This window comes from Emys orbicularis, chromosome 2, assembly GCF_028017835.1.
Source record: "Emys orbicularis isolate rEmyOrb1 chromosome 2, rEmyOrb1.hap1, whole genome shotgun sequence".
NCBI lineage: Eukaryota > Metazoa > Chordata > Testudines > Emydidae > Emys > Emys orbicularis.
In genome coordinates, this window is record NC_088684.1 from 192,199,447 (window position 1) to 192,225,756 (window position 26,310).

General features: G+C 37.3%; 1 protein-coding gene across 1 annotated transcript; it reads right to left on the reverse strand.

Moving 5' to 3' along the window:
* Window positions 1–922: 922 nt before the first annotated feature.
* On the reverse strand, window positions 923–25,981 carry C2H7orf57 (chromosome 2 C7orf57 homolog). Its single transcript, XM_065400060.1, has 9 exons — window positions 25,927–25,981; window positions 23,270–23,467; window positions 21,608–21,716; window positions 21,298–21,457; window positions 13,319–13,363; window positions 6,937–7,037; window positions 4,929–5,065; window positions 3,416–3,587; window positions 923–992 (listed from the first exon to the last, which is right to left on the reverse strand). The coding sequence occupies exons 1-9, from the start codon at window positions 25,979–25,981 to the stop codon at window positions 923–925; spliced, it is 1,047 nt and encodes a 348-aa protein (XP_065256132.1).
* Between the last annotated feature and the right edge of the window lie 329 nt (window positions 25,982–26,310).

Here is a 26,310-nt window from a genome sequence, read left to right on the forward strand (position 1 = left end):
TACATCCCAGCTTTCAGAGTAACATCTTTACCATTAATATGCATTGTTATTTCAAAAATATAACTGTTTTTTGCTTAATATGAACCAACAACACAGAACTCTAGCATTAAATAGAATTTTGTTGACCCAGTCAAAATTTCAAGACATACAAAATTATTAAGACTTTAAAGGCTTTAAGTGCAGACAGCATGCATTGCTCAGATCAGTCTCATTGTTTGCGCTATTGAACCACTTCGTGATGCAAAACATGCAAAACTATGACACATGATGCTACAGAATCTGCTGAATTGGTCCTGTCCCTGCAGCAATGCCACTGATCAACCAATTCTCATGGAGCAGGTGCAGCGCTGCAGTGCTGTAAGAAAGCCATAAACCTAGTCTAAGAGTTTTTGTACCAGTATAACTTTTCAGTTGGGTGTGTGAGATTTTATCTAAGTAGTTATACTAGTACAATCTTTAGTGTAGACATGTTTACATCAGTATACTTCCCCTTCCTTTAACGGCATAACTGTCCACAGTACGGGGGATTGTACTACTTTAACTATACTGGTACAGTATTTGTGTGTAGACAAAACCTTAATGAAAGGCAAATTGATGGTAATGGTATAGTACTAGTCTGGTGGAACCAGTGACAATAAAGGTTTCAATTCTGTATGCTGACATGACATTAAAACCAGACCTAGATGTATACTGCAGTAGCTATTGCCTACACTGTAAAACTTGCTGGAGTGAAGCACTGAACCAATTTCATCTCTGATGTAAAGCTACTGAAATAAATGAAGTTGTACCAGGGATGAATTTAACTACAATGGTTAGATACATGTAATTAACAAATATCAACCTATAAACATAGGAGCCTGTTTCATAAGCCATAGCATGCTTTACTGTTCTTGATGCTCTTTTTAAAATATTAATATCTTTATTACATCTCTGAAGCTGCAGCTTTTACTTGTTGTCTGTTGGAGTCAATTCGGGCTGGGATGTCTCTGAACCTGCAATACAAAAAATGAGAGACTAGATGACAACTTCTGACAATAAAACAATATGGCCAAATGCTAACCTTTCACTTGCCAAAAATACCTACAAAGTCTAATACTTCTATATTTGTAAGTGACCGGGAGGAAAGACAATGCTACATGCGAAGTTTGCAATGCATTGCTGCTCTCTGACCAAGCATCAATGTAATGCTTCCTTATCCACTGCTCACTTGTATGCATCCTGTGTGGTGGACAAGTGGCAAAACAGCATCAGATATAGCAATGCTCCACACATGAAGCCAGCTGCAGAGGGAAACTAACTAAGACCCTGATTCTGCCAGTTCGGTGTGGACAGACCCTAGTGCCTATGCGGAAGTCAATGGCCAGTGGAGATATCTAGCTGTAGATCCGCTATTCCAGCTGTATGATGCCCCTAAACTACCTCTGCCCATGAAAGTATGAAGGGAGCCCAAGCAGAGCTGAACTCCATTTCTTGTGGGAATGTGTACTCCCTGTGAGGGGCCCCCATATTCTGATATTCAACTGTGCAGCAGAATCACAGTAGCTGTGCTCTATCTGAAACGCTCCATACCCATTAAGGAAAGGGCAAAATTTATAACTTGGTTTAAATGTAAATTTACAATCTTAGTCAGTGAAAGTCACTTTAATTGCAGAAGAGCTCTACATTTGTAACCCTCCAGCCCCATTTCTATATAAACAATTCTATATATGGAACAAGATAAACAAAAAAAAGACAGGGAAAAAAAAGTTTGGGGTGGGGGAGGTAAGGATAGATAGAAAAAGGTAGCAAATGGGGGGAAAGTAAGTGCTAAAGACAAAAGTAGAAATAATTGTCCTAACATTTGTATCCCATATAATTTTCCAACTGATTATTATGTGGAATACCAAATTGAGAAGTAAGCCAGCAATATGTGAACTTTAATAGCTTAATACCATGCAATAAAACAGTTTGTCCTCCCTTTCTAACTAATCTTAGATGATATGGAATAGGTTATGTTTAATGTGGGAGATTTACACTATCACAATCTAGGGAAATTTCAACACCTGTGCCCTTTTAGATATTTCTTTGCATAGTTGTTACTCAATTTAAAGTCACAAATTAAAAACACTTCATTCTCACTGTCACTGCACATAACTCAAAACAAGACCCTTAATAAGTTGACATAATACCAATTGGCTAACTACATCACTGACAACTAGCCATCTCTCTCACACACCATGGAACTCCAAAATCTAGATACTTTCTGGCAATTTACATAACAACAGTCAATGTGGTAGGTGTTTATATGGACCTGTCAGTTTATGAAGTTAGTACTTTGGGACTGTTACAATTTAAGGATGGTGCTGCATCCATTAACCTAACTGGCACCCAAAAGTAAATGTGCACAACAATTATAGTGGTAGTATCCTAAGTTCTAAATTATGACATTGCCTTGCTGTGAAGTGGGAAGAGGTGTACTGCTTCAGCACCACTGACTGGCAGCACTAAGCCTTTGAAAGAGTGTGGGAGGTGGAGGGGAATGGAAGAAGGTACAGCAAACAGTCCTCCCAGCATGAAGGGGGCAAGACCAAAGTTGCCCAAAGATACAACTCATGTGGGGTCAGTCAGACCTATTGCCAGTACTATCTAGCCCCTCTCCTTTGCATACTGGAAGAGAGACTATACAGGTGTGGGAGGAATCTACTGGGAGAGAAAAAACAAGCATGATCTCACCTTAACTATCTAATTACAGCTAGAAAAGGCATCTCAAGTAATTAGAAATCTGTCACACACACACACACACACACACTATAAGTTATTTACTTTTCACCACTCTTCATAGTATGTCTGCCACTTCATTTTCTTTTATGGTTGATGTTTAAATTTTATTTGAAGTCCCACTATATAAATTAATTAAAAAAATAAAAAATAAATGAAAAGTGAGAGAATCAAACAACTAGCTATTACCCTGAAATTCCTGCATTGTTGAGGCAACATCTAATCACACATACCTTGAGTCAGAGGTTGGCAGGTTAAGCTACCCTACCTAACCTGCCCCAATTTCAGATGCACTACAGTAAAACAAAAATTAAAAATTAAAAACATGCATGCTCTGGGACTCAGTGTATGCACCTTTCCTTCATTTCCTGAGATGCTCCTTCCTAGGCTCACACACAAACCTGCTTCCACTGAAAAAATTAAGTTGGAAATTTAATAATGCAGTAATCTTAAATTTCCACATACAGAGACCCCAAGAGTTGAAAAATTCAGGGAGAAAAAGTGTTAAGTGTTAAGTAAAATCTAAACCCAAGGGTAATAAAAACATTAAATGTTTGTGTTAGGGAAAAGTTTTTAGGTTGCTTGGTTGATTAATGAAGTCTTTAATTCTCTTAAGATAGCAATGGGTTCTGTGTGGATAGGGACTGGGGTGGCATACATGTTGAGTTTGAAGAGTGACTTCTTAGGCGGGGCACTTATTTCAGGTCCAGATTGAGATCTGGGCTCATCCTTTATTTTTGCAACAGTTTTTCTTTTGAATGACAACGTATATTTTTTAGCTTTCTGCTTCTTTCCTATTTTCTTCTGGTACTCACTTGGAGGAAGAGTCTCTGCAAGAAATAATGCAGAAAGAACACTTTACTAAAGATGCCATAATAATAAAATTAACAGGGTGTATAAAAAACTGAGTAAGCAAATTTTAAAATTCTTAAACCAACCTAAATCAATTACCTGACTCTAATCCTATGTATAGTTACCAATTTGCACCAAAGATCAATATTTATATTATTTTGAGTGAAATTTTCTGAGTGAGTACATTTTACAGTCACAATTTAATATACACATAGCTCTCTACAGTATGCTTGTATGCATACACTAACATAGCATGCATACAAGCATACTATAAAGAACCATTCTTTATTCAAAATCAAGAACATATTGCACACATTTTTAGATTTGGCTTTTGGAATTTCCCTGTTCACAAGCATTTTAAAAGGCATATGTTACCTAAAAACCACAAATGTTTCTAAATTAACTATAACAATATAAAAAGTTAGAGGGACAAATGAGAACACCTTTGAAATAAATGCATTTAAGTATTCAAATTTACTATAAGAAACAGCAATTGCACAGGGGGAGAAGGTTACATAAAATGGAAATGAACTTTAAAAGTCTGGGGGTCCAGAACTATATTTTTGTATTTAGTATCAATTAATAATGGTTGTGTGTCAGTGAATAGGTAGCTTTAAGATTACCATGTAATTATTAATAAAAGATTTATTGAAGTCAATTGTTGCATGTAGATGTTGCTCACTTTATAACACTAAAATACACAAATAATAATGCTATATATTTGTAGTTTTATGGAACAGTGCATGACAAAGTGAGATTCTAAAGCATGAGCTCTGCATAGCTGTTTTTCTTTTGCTGTTGTTGGATTTTTTTGCACTAACAGTGTTTCTTCAAAACCTCCATACTCAAAAGCAGACAGGAATTAGTTTTTGTATAATGACACTGATAGATCTACCTGTCATACCGTTGGTTTTTGCTGTGTTTGGGATGGAGATTTCAGAAAAGGACTAAGAACCAAGTTCTATGTATCTAAGCCAGGATCCAGAAGAGTATTTAAACGTTTGTTTAACTTTAAGCATGTGAGTAGTTCTGTCTCTTCAATCTCTTAGGTAAATAAAGCAAGCAGAATTTAGCCACAAGACAAAACCAAAGCATACTTTCACAACTTAAAAGATATACAAAGCCACTGCCAACTTTGCCTCTACAATTAAAGTCACATGTATTTTTTAAATTGGGCCCATATTGACATAGTTAGAGCAAAATAAAAAAGTAAATGTAATTATATTCAAAAGTAAGATGTGAGTTGATAGAGCTAATCTTGGTTACTAACTTTAGATAACTGCTAAATTAAAGAAAAAAATAGTCACAATACACTTCACCTTCAGGCTGCTCATTATTTTTTGAGGTTTGCTGAATCTTTTTCTCCCAGTCATTACGCTGCTGAATCCAATCGTCTCTGTAACCATTGCTAATCAGTTTGCTGAAGTTTACTGGTTCATTGTTTTTCTGACCAGGCCTGTACAAAAATAAATAAATAAATAAAAATAAAATATATATCAGATAAGAGTTCAGAAATAAAACATAAGAAAGAATTGGCAGCAACCATTTTATTTTACAGAAAGGAGAGTGGCATCTTATACCAAGTTCTTTTATATGCAAGTAAATAACAAAAACAGAAATGTCATTTATATTATTTATTTTCCCATGGTTTAATTAGCATAATATGAATTTAACATGCGTCTTATAAAATAATGCCATAAGGTTTGCATAATCAATCATAATTAACCATAGTTTTTATCATAATTAAGAGACAAAATTTTGTAGTCCTCATTCAACAAAACTCAATTAATGGGAGATTTGTGTGATTGAGGGCTGCAAGATTTGGCCCTATAGCAGAATGGTAAAGTGAGATGAAAAGGGTAATTCATGTCAGAAATGGAGAAGTAAAGCAAATAAAAGTCAACAAGTTCAAAAACTAGATTCCTAAGCAATGTTAACTCTAAGGCTAGGTCTACACTACCCGCCTGAATCGGCGGGTAGAAATCGATCTCTCGGGGATCGAATTATCGCGTCTCGTCGGGACGCGACAATCGATCCCCGAATCGATGCTCTTACTCCACCAGCGGAGGTGGGAGTAAGCGCCGTCGACGGGGAGCCGCGGAGGTCGATTTTGCCGCCGTCCTCACAGCGGGGTAAGTCGGCTCCGATATGTCGAATTCAGCTACGCTATTCGCGTAGCTGAATTTGCGTATCTTAAATCGACCCCCCCCCCCCCCGTAGTGAAGACCTGCCCTAAGGGTATAGCTACACACATTTTGGTGTGAGCCTCCCAGCCTGGGTTGACAGGCTTGGGCTAGCAAGGCTCATACTAGCACTTTAAAAATTGCTGTACAGACAGCGCTTTTAATTTGCGGTTTAAGCTCTGAAGCCTATGGAGAGGGGTGGGCTTCAGAGCATAGGCTTCCGTCTAAGCTGCAACTTCAAAGTGCTGTCTAGACAATTGCTTTTAGAGGGCTAGCCTGAGTCCCATTACCATGTCTGCCAACCCAGAAAGGCAACTCATTCTAAAATGCTGTGTAGAAATACCCAAAGTTACATAAATGTGGCATTTTCTATTTCCATTTTTGCCGTTATATATACATAATGTTTTTTGTTCAAATTATTAAGCATAGATTATAAAACATATTGGGACTATACATTTATTCCTTTGTATTTTATAATAATTAAAATAAGTATTCTTTTAACAACTTGAAACCATCTAATTATATGCATAGCTAATTGATGTAATTGCATGTTCATATCAGTTACCCTGGTTCTCCCTCCTATAGTTTGTTACACCACTTGTGTCTTGTCTTAAATTAGATGGTAAACTCTTAAAGCCACGATGGTAACTTAATGTGTCTATGCAGAACCCAGACCAAACAACCGTCTCAATCTTAACTGGATTCTTTGCGCACTACTTTAATACAAATAGTGATAATGGACTTTATGGTCCAGTCACTGGATTGCACTGAGAACCAAAAATAATCACTATTAAAAAAAAAGTCTTCTGTTTTAAAAAAAAACAACAACAAGAAAGTACTGGATGTGCACAATAAACATCACTGTAGGAACCTAAAAGTTTTGAATGTACTGACTTGTGTGTGCTTACTTTTTCAATTTTGTAGTTACATTTAATGGCATATCCTAAAAATTAAATAACATGACTTAAGTTACTTATAAAACCATTTTAATATTTCAGATAGTACATGTGGTAGCCTGAGAGTCAAGGTAGCTCAGGCCCATTACAGATATAAGCCCTGATCCCACAAACATTTATATAAGTGAGTAAAGTTAAAATGTTTTCAGAATCAGGGCCTTAGTTAATACAATGTGTGTGCTACTTACATAGGTGGAAAATAAAGCCTATTTCCCCCGTGGAATTCCTTATTTGCAGTAGAGGGTGGTATTCTGTTTGGGTATTTGGGGTTTATAGCAGGAAACTTTACCTGTGTTAAAGAAAACCTAATTTAACAACAATGTTATGATTAAGGAAATATACATGATCAGGGGACATCAGAAAAAGGGATTACTTTGGTAGCTCTAAATATCTTCAGTATTTGCACAATTCAAGGAACCGTATTTCTAGCAGTAAGTTTAGGGAAGTAAATGATAAAACTGAAGAAAATGTGGTAACCCTATTTATTTACCACTAGTTATATTAGTAGGCTTTTAAGTGACGCCACTAATAAATCTGCTGAGCCATAAGCATTTCTCTCTGACAAAAAAGAGTTGTAGTACATTTCTAACTAAAACTAAGCTGCCAAATTAAAATTTAGCAGTCAAAGCTTCTCATCATGGCTCAGTCCACTGCATGGAAGAAATGAAAAAACTTTGAAGTTAAATCCTGGTCCGACTGAAGTCAATAGCAAAGCTCCCTTTGACTTCAGTGGGGTCAGGTTTCATCCCTGGTTTAAGAACCACAGTCCATTTGGTTAAGAAACATAGGGTCTCCCAGACAGTAATAAAGCCATTGTACTATATTAATCTGAGGTGGGAAATTCCAAATAATATAGATACACTGAAGGAGGCCTCAAAACTGAGCTTTTGCCTTCTTTTCTTAATTATGTATAAGGAAGACCTGAAAGGTGGTGGTTTTTAAATACTGCTTGTTTATTTACACTGCAAATTCAGGTTCAATCTAGCATGGAATATTCTTTGTTACTTGGAGACCTAGTGAAATGGTCACATCAAAAGAGCCAAGAGAGTAAACAATGAGTAACTAAAGAGAGACAGGAATCTTAATGGGACTGTTTAAAACTGTTTGTATGTGTTGACATCTTTATCCAAAATGTTAATTAGCAAGTGAAGTTACAGGAAGTCTTGGTTAAAGGTTCAATACCCTTGCCTCTTCAATTAAGGTGCAGAAGTCAAAATAAATATCCCCCAAACCTCTCAGAGGTCCTTCAGCAATAATAGAGAAGACCAAACCTGACTTTCCCAATATTTCTTAGGTTAAAAAATGCAGAAATGATGTTTTAAAACATTCTTTTAAGCTTCCTTTATACATCATAAATAAGCTAAAAATGGCACAAGCCCAATTTTTAAAAGTCACCTCTAAGAATTTTTAAGATCTTCTTTGTGTATTCTTTAGATTATTAGAACCAAAATTATATCTGAACATATTTTTATCTACTAAAATATCTTATGTAGCTGGTTGAAAGTCAGTTACCATGACATTCCAACATAGCAGAAGATATAGATATAATCACTGCTATCATATTATTACAAAAGCTTCAAGACTGGATGATTAGAAGTGAAGTATATTGCTATATAAATTAGCTGTGTACTACTGGGCATAGAGCCATACTGTATCAAGTTGGATCTGATCATTACAAGAAGATTATATATAATTGTTAAAGTACAAAATAATAAATATCAGAAATTGCAACTAGGTTGCAAGCCTTACAATATAATTTATTTTGATCTAGTAACAGTCATATGAAAATATAATTGAAACACTTCCAAAACAAATGCAGCTTATTCTTCTAAATACAAGTAGCCTATGCAGATGTGATATGGTATGAATGAAGAGGAGTGCAATAAAAATGTGAAATGATTGAGCATGTACTAATTAGGAGGCCAGTGAAAGACAAGATACAATGAAAGGTGGTGAGGAGAGGAGGAAGAGGAGAGATGAATATTTGATGAGTGTGAGGAACTGGATAATTTCCCCTGCACCTCTATTTTATGGAGGACATATGAAGTCTAGGATAGAGCTTTTGTACTGATTCTGAAATGGAAAGACCGGGGTGAAATCCTGGCCCCCAGTAAATGGCAAAACTTTCAATGACTTCAATGGGGCCAGGATTTCACTTAAGGTGATGGATTCCAGCGTCTGGTAATGAGTAAGATGATGGGGTTATTTCATTGTGGACAAAATGATTGTTGAAGAGTTGGGGCTTAAAAATGAAGAGACGGGAGATACTGTTGTCAAAATGAAAGGAGTTTACATGAATACTAGTTTTATGTCATGGTGTCTTTTACCCAGACTTGGAAGTTGTAAATTCTAGTGATTTAGAATCATTCTCCTACACTATCAAGTACTGAAAAATTGAGGCTCAGTTTTTCTAAGTGATTTGTTTGTGCTTTGTATTTCAGAGTAATATTCTTAGGTGCACTGAATCTGTCTTATTGTTGCCTTCCTCTATCTTCATTATCAGCATTGTGAGTATTTTTTTTTATTTTTATCAATTTACATTTTCACAGTTGTGGGAAATTATGCAGAGTCACACAATGAGGGGGTCAGACAATAAATTGTTTAATGACAGTAGACACTGAGATTCAAAAAGTTAAAGCTTTATAACAGTTAAAACACAACCTGTCAACATCACAGCTCAAAATATACAAAATAAATAGCCTTAAATCAAACACTAATGAGATCTCAAACAGCATTTTTCTAAAGCCTGATCTACACTGGAGGGTGGAGGGGAGGGGAATCGATCTAAGTTATGCAACTTCAGCTCAGTGAATAATGTAGCTGAAGTCGACATACTTAGATCTACTTACCGCGTGTCTTCACTGCGGTAAGTCGATGGCTGATGCTCTCCTGTCGACTCCGCCTGTGCTTCTCGCTCCGGTGGGGTACCGGAGTCGACGGAAGAGCGCTTGGCGGTCGATTTATCGCATCTAGACTAGACGCAATAAATCGACCCCCGCTGATTGATCACTGCCTGTCGATCCAGTGTGCCATGTAGACAAGCCCTCACTTTGCCTATCCGTAAATTTTGATTAGTATTGATGGAAATATTTTTTCATTGATATGTGTGTGTATGGTGAAATTGACATATATTGAAATTTGCTGATAAAAATCTAATCCTGCTGACCCTACACAAAGACTACCACAGAAACACAGTTTGATATGGTTATGTATATTATGAACAGCAGATGGAAAGAGAAAAAGAGTCTGGTTTTGGCAGTGGAAAGAAACAGGAACATAAGATGGAAAAAAAAGAGAAGCCTAAACAATTACAAAAAGTAGGACAGGGAAAACAAAGTGCAGAGGTAGGCAAAACCCTACTGCTTTTGATTTTCATTAATCATTTTTATTTGACTTGAATTTCAACAAACAGCCACATTGCAGCTGAAGGCCAAGGAATAATTCACTGAAGTGCTTCCTGAAGCTCTGAAAACCTTACTTGATTATGGAAATGAGAAAACTAAAAAGCTATTTTGCCATACTTATTGTGTAGACTTGTGCTCAGACTGTGATCAAGGCAGACTCTCATATTTTCATAGTTAATTTTGATAATTCTCATTTTATATGCATTTCATGGGAAAACATGAAACAAATTGTATGTAATCAAAGATTTCCTTAAATTACAAATGAACTGGAGATCTCGGTTTCTCAGCTAGAAAACAACTCATTCTTCATCTTAGGAAAATCTAACTAAATTGGGATAGATGTTGGATTTACGTTCAAAATATAGTTCTTCTCTTCTCTATGAAAAGTTTTTCCAGCTGCCTTTATGCTAAGTATATATGAATCATCTGAAAGCCATTCAGGCTGCTAACCCACTTGGATAAAACAGCAGTCTCCAGGGCTTTTCAGGCAACAGCCACCACAGCAACAACTCAAAGAAGCCAAACTAGAGAGAATGCTATCGGGGACAATGAAGCCAAATGTCATTTGCTTTCTGCTAAGGAGTACAGTGCTTTACATTACTAGTAGCTGAAAGCTCAAGCAATCACACAGGGGAAATTTGTACAGTCATCTTTGTAAAAAAGCAAAAAATGGCGGAGAAATAAAAAATGTGGAGGGTAACAAACTGAGAATCCCAGTGACAACCGAATGTGGTGATATTCTAAACAAAATAAGCTCTCGGCAATGCCTGCAGCTGTTTCCATTGCTTCACATTGACTGAAAGACATTGTAGGCTTCAGAGTGATGTCGGGCTGTGCTGGTTCTGTAGTTGTGTGGGTGGCTGTGTTGATATGTGTGTGGCTTGTGCTGTGCTGAGAAATTTCTGTTGATCTGTGCTGGTGGGAAATGCGAAGCTATGTGTGTATGCGGTTATTGTGTATGCTGGTTGTGTTGTTGCGTGCTTGGTTTTGAAGAACTGTGGCAGTTAGGCCAAGTAACTCAACATCTGTTCAGTCTCTCTTAAACAACCAATGAAACTGTTGCATGAAAATTAGCTGTAGAGTAAGGGTGGTGATTGGTTGAGTTATCTCTGATATCACAGAGATCTAGGACTCTTGGCATGGCATAAATACATGCCTTGCTGTAGCAGGGGTGTAATTCATAAAAGTCAAAATGGCTGAGAACTTAAAAAATTGGATGGGAACATTCTGCAAAACCTAACGATAACTGAATCTGGTGATATTCTGAACAAAAAAATATAGCTTATAGCTGTTTTCATCACTTCACACTGGCTCTACAGACATTTTAGGTTTCAGCGTTACAAACTGTGACAATCATAGAATCTTATTACTGTATATAGATACAATATTAAAAGCTGTGTAACTGTGGTTCACTATTACTATATTTTAAAGTCAATTTATGGAACAGTGGGTCATTTATGTACATTCCAGTGTAAAGTGTTCCAATTTTTTTTGGTGACATTGACAATTAAAAATACTGTAAATAAATACATTTCTTTACATATGTTTTTTAAAACACCATCAATTACTAAATAATATAATTCTTTTAAATGCTCACATTTCATTATTTATGCTCTGCTTATTTTTACATTTTCCTTAGCAATGAAGTTGATTCCAATGGGTGAAATTCCTCTCTGTGTAGGATGTCAGCACAAAATGTATGCATAATTTCAGTCTGAATAAGTGGATCATAGGCCTTGTGCTAGCCTTTTGCATAGGAGTGAATTTCACATTCAGGTTCTTAGTGTCAAACATTACCTGGGAATGATTGTTTAAAAACAATTGCTTTCACTGAAGTTTTTTAAAACTTTGGAGATGAGTCTACTGGCCCTATATTTTATAAAAACGTGTCAGAAGCACTTAATTTTTCTAGGAATAAAGGGTAAAAAAATATGAGGAAGCAAAGAAAATTTAAGGTATCTATACCTGAAACCTACATTTTATTGTTAAACCTTTTTGCTGTTGCTTCTCATATGCTCACATTGTAAATAATGAGCTTTCCTATGTGTTAAATAAAAATAGATGAATTTAAGATTTCTGTTTTTAGCAACAAGAGTGAGAGAGAGGAAAGAAAGCTGAGTAATTAACCTGGTTCAAATAAAAATTGGTAGTAATATTGCACATCTCTGTGATTTAGTGTTAAAGCCTTATTCAAGTCTAGGAGTTCTGAGATTACTCTTTAGAGTTTTTAAAACTAGTTTTTAAATTGTATGATGTGTCCTGCTAACTATATATAGGAGGATTCTGACATAATTTTACTACTGAGCTCAAATATAGTCATGGGGGAAAACAGGTTTCTTCTTCCATAGTAACGGAGCAAGACCAGTAGTCACTTGGGAGCTTATTTTGAGTTCCACTGCGTATCAGTTGGGAATCAAAGACCAGAGATAGAAATGGCCAAAGCACAGAACTGGTACACAGGAGATTTGAGTTTTAGTACCAACTGTGTCACAGACTCCCTTAGGGACTTGAGCAAGTCATTTACTCTCTGTATCCCAGTTTTCCTATCTGTAAAACTGATGACAATGACTGCCTACTTTACAGGTGGTGAGTCTTAAATCATTAATTTTTATAAAATCCTTTGAAGTCCTTGAAGATAAGGCACGATAACAGTGAAAAATAACTGCATTATAAAGCATCTCTAAAAAAAGGAAGAAGATTGACTGAGTGACAATGATCAGGTTATCCTTTAAAAAAAAAACCTTTTTAATTTTTGATACTGAACTTAGTTTTTAAAAATGTGTTTGAAAAATTTTAATTATAATCACATAGCTACTGCTAAATCTTGAATAAAAGTGATTTAAAAATGCATAATTCCCAAGAAGTTGTTTACAATACAATGTAAACTGTCCTGTACACATAACAGAGTTAATAGATGAGATACTAGGAGATAAGTCTTAAAAAAAGAAAAGAAAACAAGAGTAATTTTAGCCCTAGAAGAAATAAAATTTTAGAAAAGAAGTTGAGACAGTCAAGTGCAGTATTATAACATAAATTAAGTCCGCTTTTGGGAACAATACTTTTTGGAAAGGCAATATGTACTCTTGGACAGTATTGTAAAATGATTACTGCATTAAGCAAATTTCTTTTCTGTCAAACCACACCCCTATGTTAGTGATATACGCACCTCTTTTGTGTTGCCCACATGGACCTCAACTTGAGCAGCATTTTCCTGATAGGAGAATTAGTGAATATTGTAACTTATGCAAGAGACATGATTTAAGATGCTTGCCTTTTGTATATTGCAATAAAATTTACCAATAGTTGTTGCAAAATTTGACTTGCAGGCTATCACAGGTAAAATGGGGAAAAAGACCAGCCCTGGAAACATTGTATCACTGCCTTAGGCAAAAGGAGTCCCACTGAAATACCCTTGCATACCTCTCAATCTGCCAATGCTCAAAAAATGAAATAATGGCTAGGAAGGAGGGGGAGAAAAGTTACATTTTAGGATGGTTATGTTAAAAAAAAATCTGTACCAATACCTAAATGTCAAATTTCAAAGATTCAAAACAATAAGGCAGCAAGATATAGTGGCTTGGGAACTACACTAGAAGTGGGAGGCTTGGGTTCTATCCTCAGCTCTGTCGCTGACCTAGCGTGTAATCCTGGGCAAGTTGGTTCATCTCTTTGTACATCTGTTTGTCTGCATTGCCCGTTTAGATTGTAAGCTTTCTGGGACTAGGTGTGTGTCTTTCTATGTGCCCACACAGTGCCTAGAATAATAGGACTCCAATTTTGATTGGGACACTTAGGTGCTACTGTAATGAAAATAATTAATAATGTGTTAATGAGGCCATTAGAAGATGCTGCACTATCACCAGTACGCTGTTGATACTCTGTTCAGCATCTCTTTCCTTTAAACTTTGATTCCATGATTTCTTAGCATTCCTCATGCCAAATCAATGTGAGGTCATCATGGATGAAATCTAGCTGGTTTAATTCAATTTATAACATGAAATCTAAATAAAATTGAAAAGATGCTGGTGGCGGAGAAACATCTTGAAAAGCTGATGTATATTACGACTGCTCCTTCTAATTAACAGGTAATGTTTAGACTGTTTCTAAGTGGTTCACAGTTTCCAGGTCTTATTGAATCCTTCATTGCAGTTTCTCTGATGTAGGCCTCATCACGACAATTAACGTTTTTGTTATTTTCATGATGGACTAAGGTAATGTGATGTACTTAGGGTTACTGTTAATAACCACTTGAAACCATCAGTATAGCATAGCTAGCTATTCGCCTTTTAAGAGGGCAAAATCCATGTGACCATCTAATACCAGTCTTCCATGCACTGGCTTTCAACTTTCCTCTGGGTGCAATTAAAGATGCTGGTTGGTTATCTTTAAAGCCCTTAAAGTCCCAGGGCCTAGCTATCTCAGAGACAGGAAAAATATATATTTTGCAATTCTGCTTCTCCAAAAATACCACTTTGAAAGATTCTCAGTCCTAGGTCTTAGCCTCTTACAATAAGATTGGTGGAACTCTGCTAGCTCTTAGGCTTTTGACCATTAAAGGCAGTAGTAGCAGGGCAAAGCATGTTTCAGGCCTTAACTGGTTATCATGCATCAACTCTACCCAAGTCCAAATGCTCCTCTACAAATAGTTCACTTAGTTCTGATTGCATAAGACGTGAAGCTCCTACTAACAGTAAACCAGAACAAGATGATTAACATATGATAAAAAAAGCCTTAAATAAAAATGAAAGAAAAGGTACAAAGTGAAAGACATCTCAGAAGATAATAGGTAAACTCTGAATAGAAGTAGGTGATAGAGAATCCTACAGCATAGCTTCTGAGAAAAAAAGAATTACAAAACAAGTAATTTTCTCTTCTCTAAAAATATAATCTATACAGGATTCTCACTCCTGAATAGTAAAAATTTGAGGGATGTCTTCCCCACACACCAAAAAAAAAAAAAAAAAATGTACAGCTGCCACAATAAGGCCAATGCCTATAATATGACCTGGGAAAGTATATTTTTTTAAATAAATACATATAGAAGGCTACCTCTCAATAAATAACATCAGACATAATTCAAATCTTTAGAATCGATCACTAGTCAAGAAAGTTGATATAAAAGTTGGCTAACTGAAAATAAGAAACAAAAATACTTGGGGATGGGTGAGAAAGTTTGGCCACCTCTATTTGTGAACAAGTTCTAGAGCACTGAACTGTTGAAATCGAATTCCTTCTTGAAACCTGAATACAAGCAATAATTATATGTAAGTATGCAGAGAGATCACTATGTAGCTGCTACATATATGTCTGTGATGGAAACATTCCTGACCCAGGCAGCGGTGGTCATCTTATCTTGGATAGAGTGTGGACATGGCTTAGCTTCATGTCAGCCAGGTCATAGTAATGAGAAATGGAATCATACAGAACTTGAAGAATATTAGCAGGACAGTATGCTCAATAAGGTGGAACTCCAATATCACATTGGAGAGGAAGTGAAAATGAGTCTGTAGCGATACCACACCCTTATGAAATTTGGCATAAGGCAGTTCAGTCACTACAGCAGAAATTTACTTAATCTATGAGCTGAAGTCATTGCCACCAGAAAAATGAAGTTCCATGTAAGGAATTCTTCTATGTAAATTACTTTAGGGGTCAAGAGAATACAAACCACCAGCCTGTGGACACCTTGCCTACAGATCTCTATCATGACAGAAGCTATCCAGTTAGAGAGAGAGGTCTGGAAATGGGATGGAACAAGGTGTCCTGGTTCTAAAGTGATTATCTGAGGCAAGACTCTCAGCTTGATTGGACTAACTTTGGCCATCTGCAGCAGAGCTGAGCACCTTATTTGTCTGAATCACCAGGAAACTTAAGATCAAACTTAGTCTTATCTAAGGTCTACCATTAGCTTTGTTACAAATGGGATCAGGTGGAAGGCATAAAGGAACTTCTCACCCCAGGGAATGGAGAAGTTGTCACTTGCTAATGTGGTCTTTTCTTGCTAATGTGGTCTGTCATTCATAGAGGACCAGTAACTTCTTGTTCCAGTAAATGGTGAAGAGATTCACTTTCAGCATGGCCCACCGAAAGATCAGATCTCCCCACACAGTGATACTGAGACCACTTGTGAAGATCTGTCATTGTTTGACTCAGTATGTCTATGATCATGTTCTTTTTCTCTGCTATGCATATGACAACCAGGATTGTCTTGAGACAGAATGCACTTTCCACCTGCAAGGCTTCTGGATACAAGAAGCCCTGAGTCTCACACATCCTAGTGCCCTTCTCCAATATAGAATGTGGTGGCCTGCTTGTCTGTTTGAATCAGGATCACCTTTTGGGGACATTTTGAAGCTCCATACAGCATTCAGGATTAGAGCTGGGTGAATTTTTTTGGATGAATAGTTTATTTGCTAAAATATGCAGTTTCAGTTGACCCAAAACTATTTGCAAATTTGAAGCAAATTGATTAAATAGTTTCAGCTAAAAAAAAAAAAATGAAGGAGGAACCCTCCTTATAAAGGTTACCCCAGTGGTTAGAACACTCACCTGGGCTGTGTCGGAGACACAGGTTTAATTCCCCTTGTGATGGGCTGTATCTACCCCGCACTGACCCATCTGGGGTTAACCGCACATTGTGGGACGAAGAGGCAGTGCCCCCTCACTCCTGTTGGGCATGCTCAACCTGGAGACAGGATATAAAAGGGAGTGACCCAGCTCAGTTTGGGCTGGCTGAGGAGAAGAGTGGACACACGCTGCCAGCTCCTGCCAGGGAGTTACTGGAGCTACAGACTGTGAAGGCCAAACCAGTGAGATCAACAGTGAAACCCCCATTGACCCTGGAGGATGAAAGTGAGCCAGAAAGCCAATGTCCCCAGGGGAACTGACAGAGCAGGAACCAAGGGTAGGAAGCGATCCAGGAAACATGACTGTTAAAATAGGAAACTGAGCCAAACTGCAGACCACTGATTTCACAGGGCCTTGGGTCGAGACCCAGTGGAGAAGGGTGGGCCTGTATCCCCCTACCCCACCCCACACCTACCATAGGGTGTGGGCACTGCTCAGGGACTTTGGCTGTTAGGCCATGCTGCCCCAAGAGCAAGAGCAGCCCCAAGGAATCTGTCCAGTAGGCCAAACTGCCCTGCTTTGTAGGCTAAGACAGCAGTACCTACTCTAGCCACTTGAGTCATAGCCCCTTATTTGTGGCATGCAACCGGACACCCTGTGGCATTCTTCCTCTGCCTTATGTGGAGCAGAAATTTGAACTGGGGTTTACCCCATTGCAGAAGTACACCCTAACCAGTGGACTATGGGATATTCTAGTGTAGAGCTTTCTCAGTCTCTCCTGTTGAAGCTGTTCCACTTTGTATGAGTAGTCATTAGAGCAAGGACTTGAGTCATCCACAGCCTACGAAAGTGCTCTAACCACCAAGCTATAGAGTCATTCTCACACACTTTTCCTGGATCAGTGACCATTCATATTCATTCGCTGTGACAATTCATACATTCACATCACAGGCCTCCAGATGTCCTAATGACACATATGGGTGAGCATAGCATCAGTGAAGTGGGAGCTGAAATCTTTCTTAAGGACTGAGCTTTGTTCACTTAAATGTTACGAGTCTTAAAAGTACCAAGAACCACCTTGGCAGAATGTGGCTTTGGAAAAAACTGCAAATTGTACGATTGTATGATTGACATGGAACTTGAACACAATCTTTGGCAAGAAGCTTGAAGTGAGGGGGGATGAAGGTTAAAGAAAAGATGTCCCAGGCCCCAGTTTTCCTGGACATGGCAACTGTCAGAAACCCATCTTTTAATATCAGGAATAAGAGAGTTTCTCATAATTCAAAAGATAAACACACAGAAGATTGAAGAATCAGCAGTAGAGCCCAGAAGGGAACTTTGTTTTCTAGACTGGACTCAACAGGAACCCTCCAGGGTAAAATGTTTTTGCACTTATCCTTAAGGGTTTCCTTAAGTACATCCTTAAGGGTTTCTTTCTATGACTGCAGCAAACAACTTTTGTACCCTAAAGAACTGTGTCTAATGATTCTGAACTTCAAAATGGCACTTTGCTTTCAAAATTTTAAACCAAAGATTGTTCTGTTTCTGCATTCAGAACCTTAGCTCTACCCTAGCAGCTAACTACAAATTATCTAAATCATCACCATCAAATAAGGAAATGGAAGACTTATTGGAATTTTGTTTAAACAGCATTAAGAATCCATTTGTAAAAGTTCAACTATATAGATTGCAAGGCCACGATACTAGAATAAAAATTATTCCATAATGCTCTCTCCATTTTTTTACTAGAAGAATCTGTAGGAAGGAGAAAATATTTGGTAGGAAGGCATTCTTAAACAATAACAACATAGAAAATCTTTATGAGGGGGGCAAAGAGGTAAAACTTGCTATGAAAGTGGGGCATGCCATGATATTTCATGTTAAATGGAAAATTCTTCATAACTGCCACCGGAAGAGATCCACAAACAAGTAGAGAAAAATCACTCTTGAATCTTCTGCAGCCAAGACATTTTCTTCAGTAAAGGCAGACCATTTCCCCAACCTATGCAAGTAGTGTTTAGATTGAGTAACCCCTCAGAAACACATTCCTCCTCCAACTTGTCATAGAAGTCAGATATGTGCTCACCCTCCTCTTTAGGGTCTAATTCATCAAGGTACTTAGAGCAGAAAAATCCTGAAGCAAAAAGCTGAAATGACAATGCATGAACCAAGGGCTCTACGGAGGAGGACAATAAGGTAGGAACCAAAATAAAATTTAAACTAGAAAGAGTTAAGTGGCCAGAGATATCATCTTAGATATCTTAGGGCATTTAGCCTATGGGAGTTAGTTTTTAGATTTAGCATCTTTGAGTCAAATTCAGCAGTGGTGAAAATGGTGGCGTAAATTACATTATGGTCCTCAACAGATTAGAAAGCAGGTCTAAGTAGCATAATGTAATGTATTCCAATTTCAGATTCAGTGGAGCTACAAAATGAATATAAATTACTGACTTGGAATGCTGTGGACCAAATTATGGCCTTGGTACAAATAGGCGAAACTCCCATTGAAGTACAACCTATCCTGAAAGATGATCCTTTACTCTCACAGATGTTGGGAGACAGACCTGTCCTCGCTTACAGACAACCCCCCAACCTAAAGCAAATACTCACCAGCAACCACACATCACTGAACAAAAACACTGACCCAGGAACCTATCCTTGTAACAAAGCCCGATGCCAACTCTGTCCACATATCTATTCAAGTGACATCATCACAGGGCCTAATCACATCAGCCATACCATCAGGGGCTCGTTCACCTGCACATCTACCAATGTGATATATGCCATCATGTGCCAGCAATGCCCCTCTGCCATGTACATTGGCCAAACTGGACAGTCTCTACGCAAAAGAATTAATGGACACAAATCTGACATCAGGAATCATAATACTCAAAAACCAGTGGGAGAACACTTTAACCTGTCTGGCCATTCAATGACAGACCTGCGGGTGGCTATCTTACAACAGAAAAACTTCAAAAACAGACTCCAACGAGAGACTGCTGAGCTGGAATTGATATGCAAACTAGATACGATCAACTCAGGATTGAATAAGGACTGGGAATGGCTGAGCCATTACAAACATTGAATCTATCTCCCCTTGTAAGTATTCTCACACTTCTTATCAAACTGTCTGTACTGAGCTATCTTGATTATCACTTCAAAAGTTTTTTTCTCTTACTTAATTGGCCTCTCAGAGTTGGTAAGACAACTCCCACCTGTTCATGCTCTCTGTATGTGTGTATATATATCTCCTCAATATATGTTTCACTCTATATGCATCCGAAGAAGTGGGCTGTAGCCCACGAAAGCTTATGCTCTAATAAATTTGTTAGTCTCTAAGGTGCCACAAGTACTCCTGTTCTTTTTGCGGATACAGACTAACACGGCTGCTACTCTGAAACCTGAAGTTAACTTGTTATGCCTGCTCACCCCGGGGATAAACTTGGCCCCAGATGTGTTGACAACAGTGGGATCATAAGCAGGAGGATCAGGGGACCTGTTTTATCTTACACCCTCCTGTTTTCATCCTTTTAAAAATGAAAAAGCTTCCTCCCCTGCTTACATCACCTTGAAATTTAACCAGGAGGCTTCCTTGGGAGCTTAAGCTTCTATTTTAAGTATTGGTTATTTAAGTCTTCTTGGGGACTGGATAGTTCAGGAAATAAACTTCATGTCTCTAAATTATTATCTAAATTACAGTGTAATCACCTGACAAGTGTTTGATTGCTTATGTGGAATGACAAGATGTTCCCTGCCCAGTTCTGTATGGACAAATATCATTACAGGAGCCCCAATTCCCAACTTCACTAACTAGTAGTTTCAGCAGAATGCAAGGTAATTTGGCCCAAATTTGCACAAGTGACTTAGGTTCACAACTTGAAATACCTAGAGCCTGATTTTCAGAAGTACCCCTTTGACTTGAAGAGGAGTGGTGGTGTTCAGCACCTTTGAAAATCAGGTCCCAGGTATCTGAAACAAAGCATGAAAAAATTGAGCACCCAAAATTAATGAACACGTAAAAAAAAAAATGTAGGCTTTAACTACCATCACAGGTAGCTTCAGCCAGGTCAAGATCAATCCAAACTAGAAGGATAATGTGTGAAAAATTGCACTAATGACTGCTTGTGCTGTACCTATTTTGTGGATAAATGGAGGATATCTGTTTCCAGAACTGGTACCAAAGCACTTTTCAGAGTATTTCCTCAATTAAACTAAACACAAAACCCAAACAGTCCCCTGAACATTCACCTGTCTCTAACAAGAAAAGATCCAGAGAAAGGCCTATATTGGCAGAGAGTGAATAGAAAATAAACTGCATTATGAGAGATGACTGGAGAATATTTCACTTTAATTAACTTTGCAGTATACGAAATGTACAATGTGATTGGAAAATGCATTCCTGGTACAGTATGCTGCAACAAGAACACTTCATGACAGAACTATGTATTTTAAATCACTTCTGTAACTTCAGTACAAAAATGTGTTGTTCTAATGCACTGCCACTCCCCTTAAGAAACAAAAAACCCACTTAGTTTTTTTCAGAAGTTTTACACCAAGAAGAAAGTCTTTAAATCGTACCTTCTTTTTCTCTTTGTTCTCCTTGTCCTCAGCATCCCTCTGCCAAATACTTTTCATATCAAAATCAAAAGGCCCTCTTTTTGTTTCATAGTTACCATTGAGCTGATCAGACTTAAACTCTTCATGAACCATGTAGTCAGGCACTGAGGAAACATGGGCTCTGTAGACCAAGGTTTCACAATTATTTTTCTATATTATTTTCTATTGCAAAAGTATTAATTCAAAACATAACATTTAACAGACTAACAAAAGAGAAATACAGTGGATTATAAAAAGTTACACAGCCTCCATGGAATCAGAGCATACTTACTTAGATTCATCATCTGGTGGTGGTTTACTGTGGTGTGTATACCAGTCAGGTGCAGCATAAGCTACTGGGGATGTTTTTCTTGTACTAGGTGTAAAATGTTTCAACAAATCTTAAGTTTAAAAAAAAAAAGATACATTAATGCTGTAGTATTTTCCAGGGTTATAAATTAATATTTTTATGTTGCTGTTATCTTTTACTAATTTTTTTTTATAAAAGAAATATTTCTATTTGTAGCCCTTACTGAGATTCAATTGGACAATCAGAACTTTCACTACTTTTTAATCCTAATGGGATAGTCACCAGCAGTGATTACCCACAAAGCCAGCAAGTGGCAATAGTTTTGACGGTCTAGACAATTCATTTTTTCAATATTATTTCCAATACTGTATTTCAATTGTATCAGGTATCTCATTTTACATATCTTGACATACAGTTGTATAATACAGTGCCTGATAATACATGTGGATGTATTTCTTATTTTACAGACTGGGAATCATTGAAACTCTGTGGAAAATTTATGTCCATTTAAGTTTTTCGCATCTTCAATGAGCTGAAAACAAAATATATGTATAATACAAACTATTTACTTGCAAAAACTGAAAAGTAATTTTAATAAAACCTTTACAAACTTTTTCAAATTTTATGACAATTTCACAACCCCCCCCTCCCCCCCAAGTTTCAATGCTAAAAGGTATATTTTTACAGTTCTAATAAACCTTTCAAAGTTCAGTACCCAGGCAGATACTTTCTCTGTTAAACACAAAATAAATTGTTCAGATCCCCATGTAATGCAGCTAACCTGCCAAATAATTTATGCTGTGGTTAGAATATATCAGCATTAACATACCCAGATTTTATCATAAAGGCTTAACAATGTTCTAAATTCAATTTAATAGGACTAGAAAAAGCGTTCCGGATCAGATGGAATATACTTTAAGAGCTAATCAATGGATTTTAGCCTAATAATAATATTTTAGCCATGAAAGATGGAAAAGGAAGGGCACAAGCTGGAGCAGAAAACTGTTAAGACTCAAACAATGAAGTATTGGGGTTATTGCATGTGACATTAGACTATAACGATTACATTTACCGATAAAGGTTTTTGCATTGTTTTCTTGAGGATTCAACATATTTCAACAACATACAACATTTCCCTTTCTACAGTTTCCCCTCAAATGTATCACTTTTAAAATTGCTGGAACAGTCTCCAGTTATATTTGTCAAATGTTTAAGCTTCCCAAACCACCAATAATGCTAAAATGAACTGATTTCAGAGTAGCAGCCGTGTTAGTCTGTATCCTCAAAAATAACAGGAGTACTTGTGGCACCTTAGAGACTAACAAAACCCAGATAAATCCGTTTTACCCTGCATAAAGTTTATGCAGGGCAAACTCATAAATTGTTCGCCCTCTATAACACTGATAGAGAGATATGCACAGTTGTTTGCTTCCCCAGGTATTAATACATACTCTGAGTAAATTACTAAATAAAAAGTGATTTTATTAAATACAGACAGTAGGATTTAAGTGGTTCAAAGTAGTAACAGACAGAACAAAGTAAGTCACAAGCAAAATAAAATAAAATGCGCAAATATATGCCTAATCAAACTAAATACAGTTATGCGACCCCCGAGCATGCTCTTTAAAATGAACTGAGATTCACCAGGTCGGCCTCCTTGCTTTGCCAGCTTTACATATTCTGAGTCTGTGTCTTTGATCCATTTCCTGCGGCTCCCAAATGTAATTTCATTGTGATACTCTCCGAGGTTGCTCAGACCTGGGATCTGGGATGGTGGAGGGATTGGGATTTCTGAGTTCACAGACTTCTCTGATCGTTTCAGTGGAACATGGTAGTACCATTCTATAATCATTAAGAAAAAAATATTTAGGTTAAATGTTTACTGATAACATTACTGTGTCAAAGAGCAGATGTAATAATCAAAGTCCACATTAAATTACAGTGTAACATACTACATTTTATTAAAGATGTAATAGATATGAAATGCTCACTAAGAGAATAATAAATACTTGCTACTTCTAGGTGATCACACAAAAACTGTGATACCACTGCAGAGCCTTGTTTAAAAAGCCTTTAATGTTATTTCAAATTGTCACTTCAACTGTCCTACAATACAATGTTATGTATCTTCCCCATTCAGAGAACTAGGTTAATGAATACTGAGATCAGTAAAACGCAAGAAGACAGCAGTGGAAAGCATTAATTCTTTGGTGACCTTTCTTCCTTCAACTATTAACAAAAAACACTTTTCTGCTATCAACTCTTTACTTGTTTTAGTTAACTACTGAAATATAATCTGAAGAAATATAATGATTAAATTAAACTGAGCACTAGAGAGCAAGCCACTTTCACAATACACCTAATTTCTTCTAATTTAAGATGAGTTCCAAGCATTGCATGGCTGAGCAACCTTTCAGTGCACTAGACCCAGTCAGGTTAAGTCATTTGCTGGACATCTCTGCATACTGCTGAGGTGCCATTTTAAAAGACAACCTGAAATCAAGTCAGTTTCAAAAAGTGAGCTGGGAGTAGCTTGATGTACTACACCTGCCCTTGAATCTGACTCCCAAATTTTGTAGTTTTACACTCACATTTTCCTTTCCCCCCCGCTCAAACATTTCCACTCCCATTACTGTAGGAAAAACCCACACAAATAAGGGAAATGGACGGCTGACTATATGGGAAAAATGGTTAAACAGAATAGACACAATTGTGCTGTCAAAGCACAAAGTAAATATACAGGAAAAAAGAGAAGATTTTTATTTACTAATCTTAAATTATAACAATCTTAGATGTTACTTATGGCAAGTGTAGGTAAAACATGTTCAGATAAAACTGTGGTTTTTAAGTAAACAGATCTTCCATTGAAATCAGTTAATATATTCCATGTAATGGCAATGGAAGGAGTGTATAAATGACTATTAAAAAATAAAAGATCTTTCCTTAGTGGCAGAGGCAAGACGCATTAGATTGTTGGTTTTTTTTTCACCACACTTACTAATTGGTCCACCTGGAATGGGATGTTTCATCGAACTGCTCATTATCAGGAACCTTTTCATCCTAGTTAACTTGCTGGGTAAGTACCAACTTGGAACCCTACCTTATTCAAACATATTTGTCGTGTTTGTATTTAATACTTTAAGCCCAGCGAGTTTTCAGAGTTGAATTACAAACTCTTTAAAATTAGTTTATAATGGAAAATGCCAATGGCCTACCCATTGGCAACAGAAACAATTTGAGACCTTCTGGAAACCTCCTGTAAAAAGGACCCGTGACCCCAACTGAACAGGCTACCCTATGTTCTGATTTATAAACCAGACTGTGAAATTTTAAGGCTGGTTTTATCTCAGCTGAGTTTCTCTCAGGCAGCGCTGGGGAAGCAGAACATCTGCACGATTTAGAAAGCAACAAAATAACTCTTGGTATGGAAAGAGCAAAGGGTTCAGTCAGGAGCAACAAACAAAAATCATGCTCAAATCTGTAGGAAGCGTCTGAGGAAGACATACTGCGGGGGGCAACTCTGTGATGTACTTTGGAATCTCCCATAAATCCTTAAAACTCTGTTAATAAACTAGAACAAAGAAAACACAAACTACTGATTTACAAGACAAATATTATTCCATCACTACAAATTCCATACAAACCACTACATTAAAAAAATTTAGTTAACTTCATCAAAGTAAGTTCACTTCCTTCTTTCACAATGCTATTTATAAGAAAAAGTGACTTTTAGATCTGAGTTGACTAATTTTCTTGAAAAGTGGTGACTGCTGCTGGGTACTACAGTATGCAAAACTGAAGTTTGGAAACAACTTTGGGTCTTTAGGCCAGTACTCAGGCATGTCCTGGAGATGATGTCATGATGCTCAGGGCAGATAAGGTCACTTGGTAAAGTGCATCTAACTAGCTGCATTATAGTGTGGGTGGCATTAGCTTCTGCCTTGACACAGGAGAGGGGGGTGTTCCAAACAAGGAAAACAGATGAAGGCCAAAATGGGAAATGGTTGTTTCCTCACATTGGTGAGGTTGAAGAGCATCTCAGAGTCCTGTCTTGAATGTCTTGTGTGACCAGGCTAGAAAGAACCCAAAGGAAATTCCACTATCAGCCTCATCCTTCCCCACCAAAAATATCAAGGATTACGGCATTGAGGGATGCATGTTCCCCACAGCATAAAATGCTGATATAGTAGATAGTATATGTGAAGTCTCCCTTCTTAGGAAGCAAAGGGTTCCATTCATTTTTCATACCCAAGATATGTCAAAATGTACATTTACATAAGGAGAGCAAACAGTATACTTGCCACAAGGAGCATATCGGTTGGGGGGTCCAGAGGGCTCTTTGCTCATATTCCTCATTCCTCAAGCCTATATGAAGGAAGGGTCAAAAAAGGAAAGACAAAATAGTTATTTAACAGGAGCATAGACAACTTTTTTTTTATTGGGGCAGGGCTAAAGTTAATAATAAAATAACAGCTGTTGAATATCGCTTCAGTGAGTAGCTTTGTACCAAAATTAAGTCTGCCCACTTTTAATTAAGTGAGATAAACAAACTTCTGTTCCAGGCTCAGGGGTTCCTGATTTGTTGTTCTTTTTGAGGGGCTAGAGCCCCTCCAAATCCCCAGTTGTATTTGCCCCTGTTTAACCAGACGGTGCATAGCCCTGCCCCTCTCCTCCGGCTCCTAGTG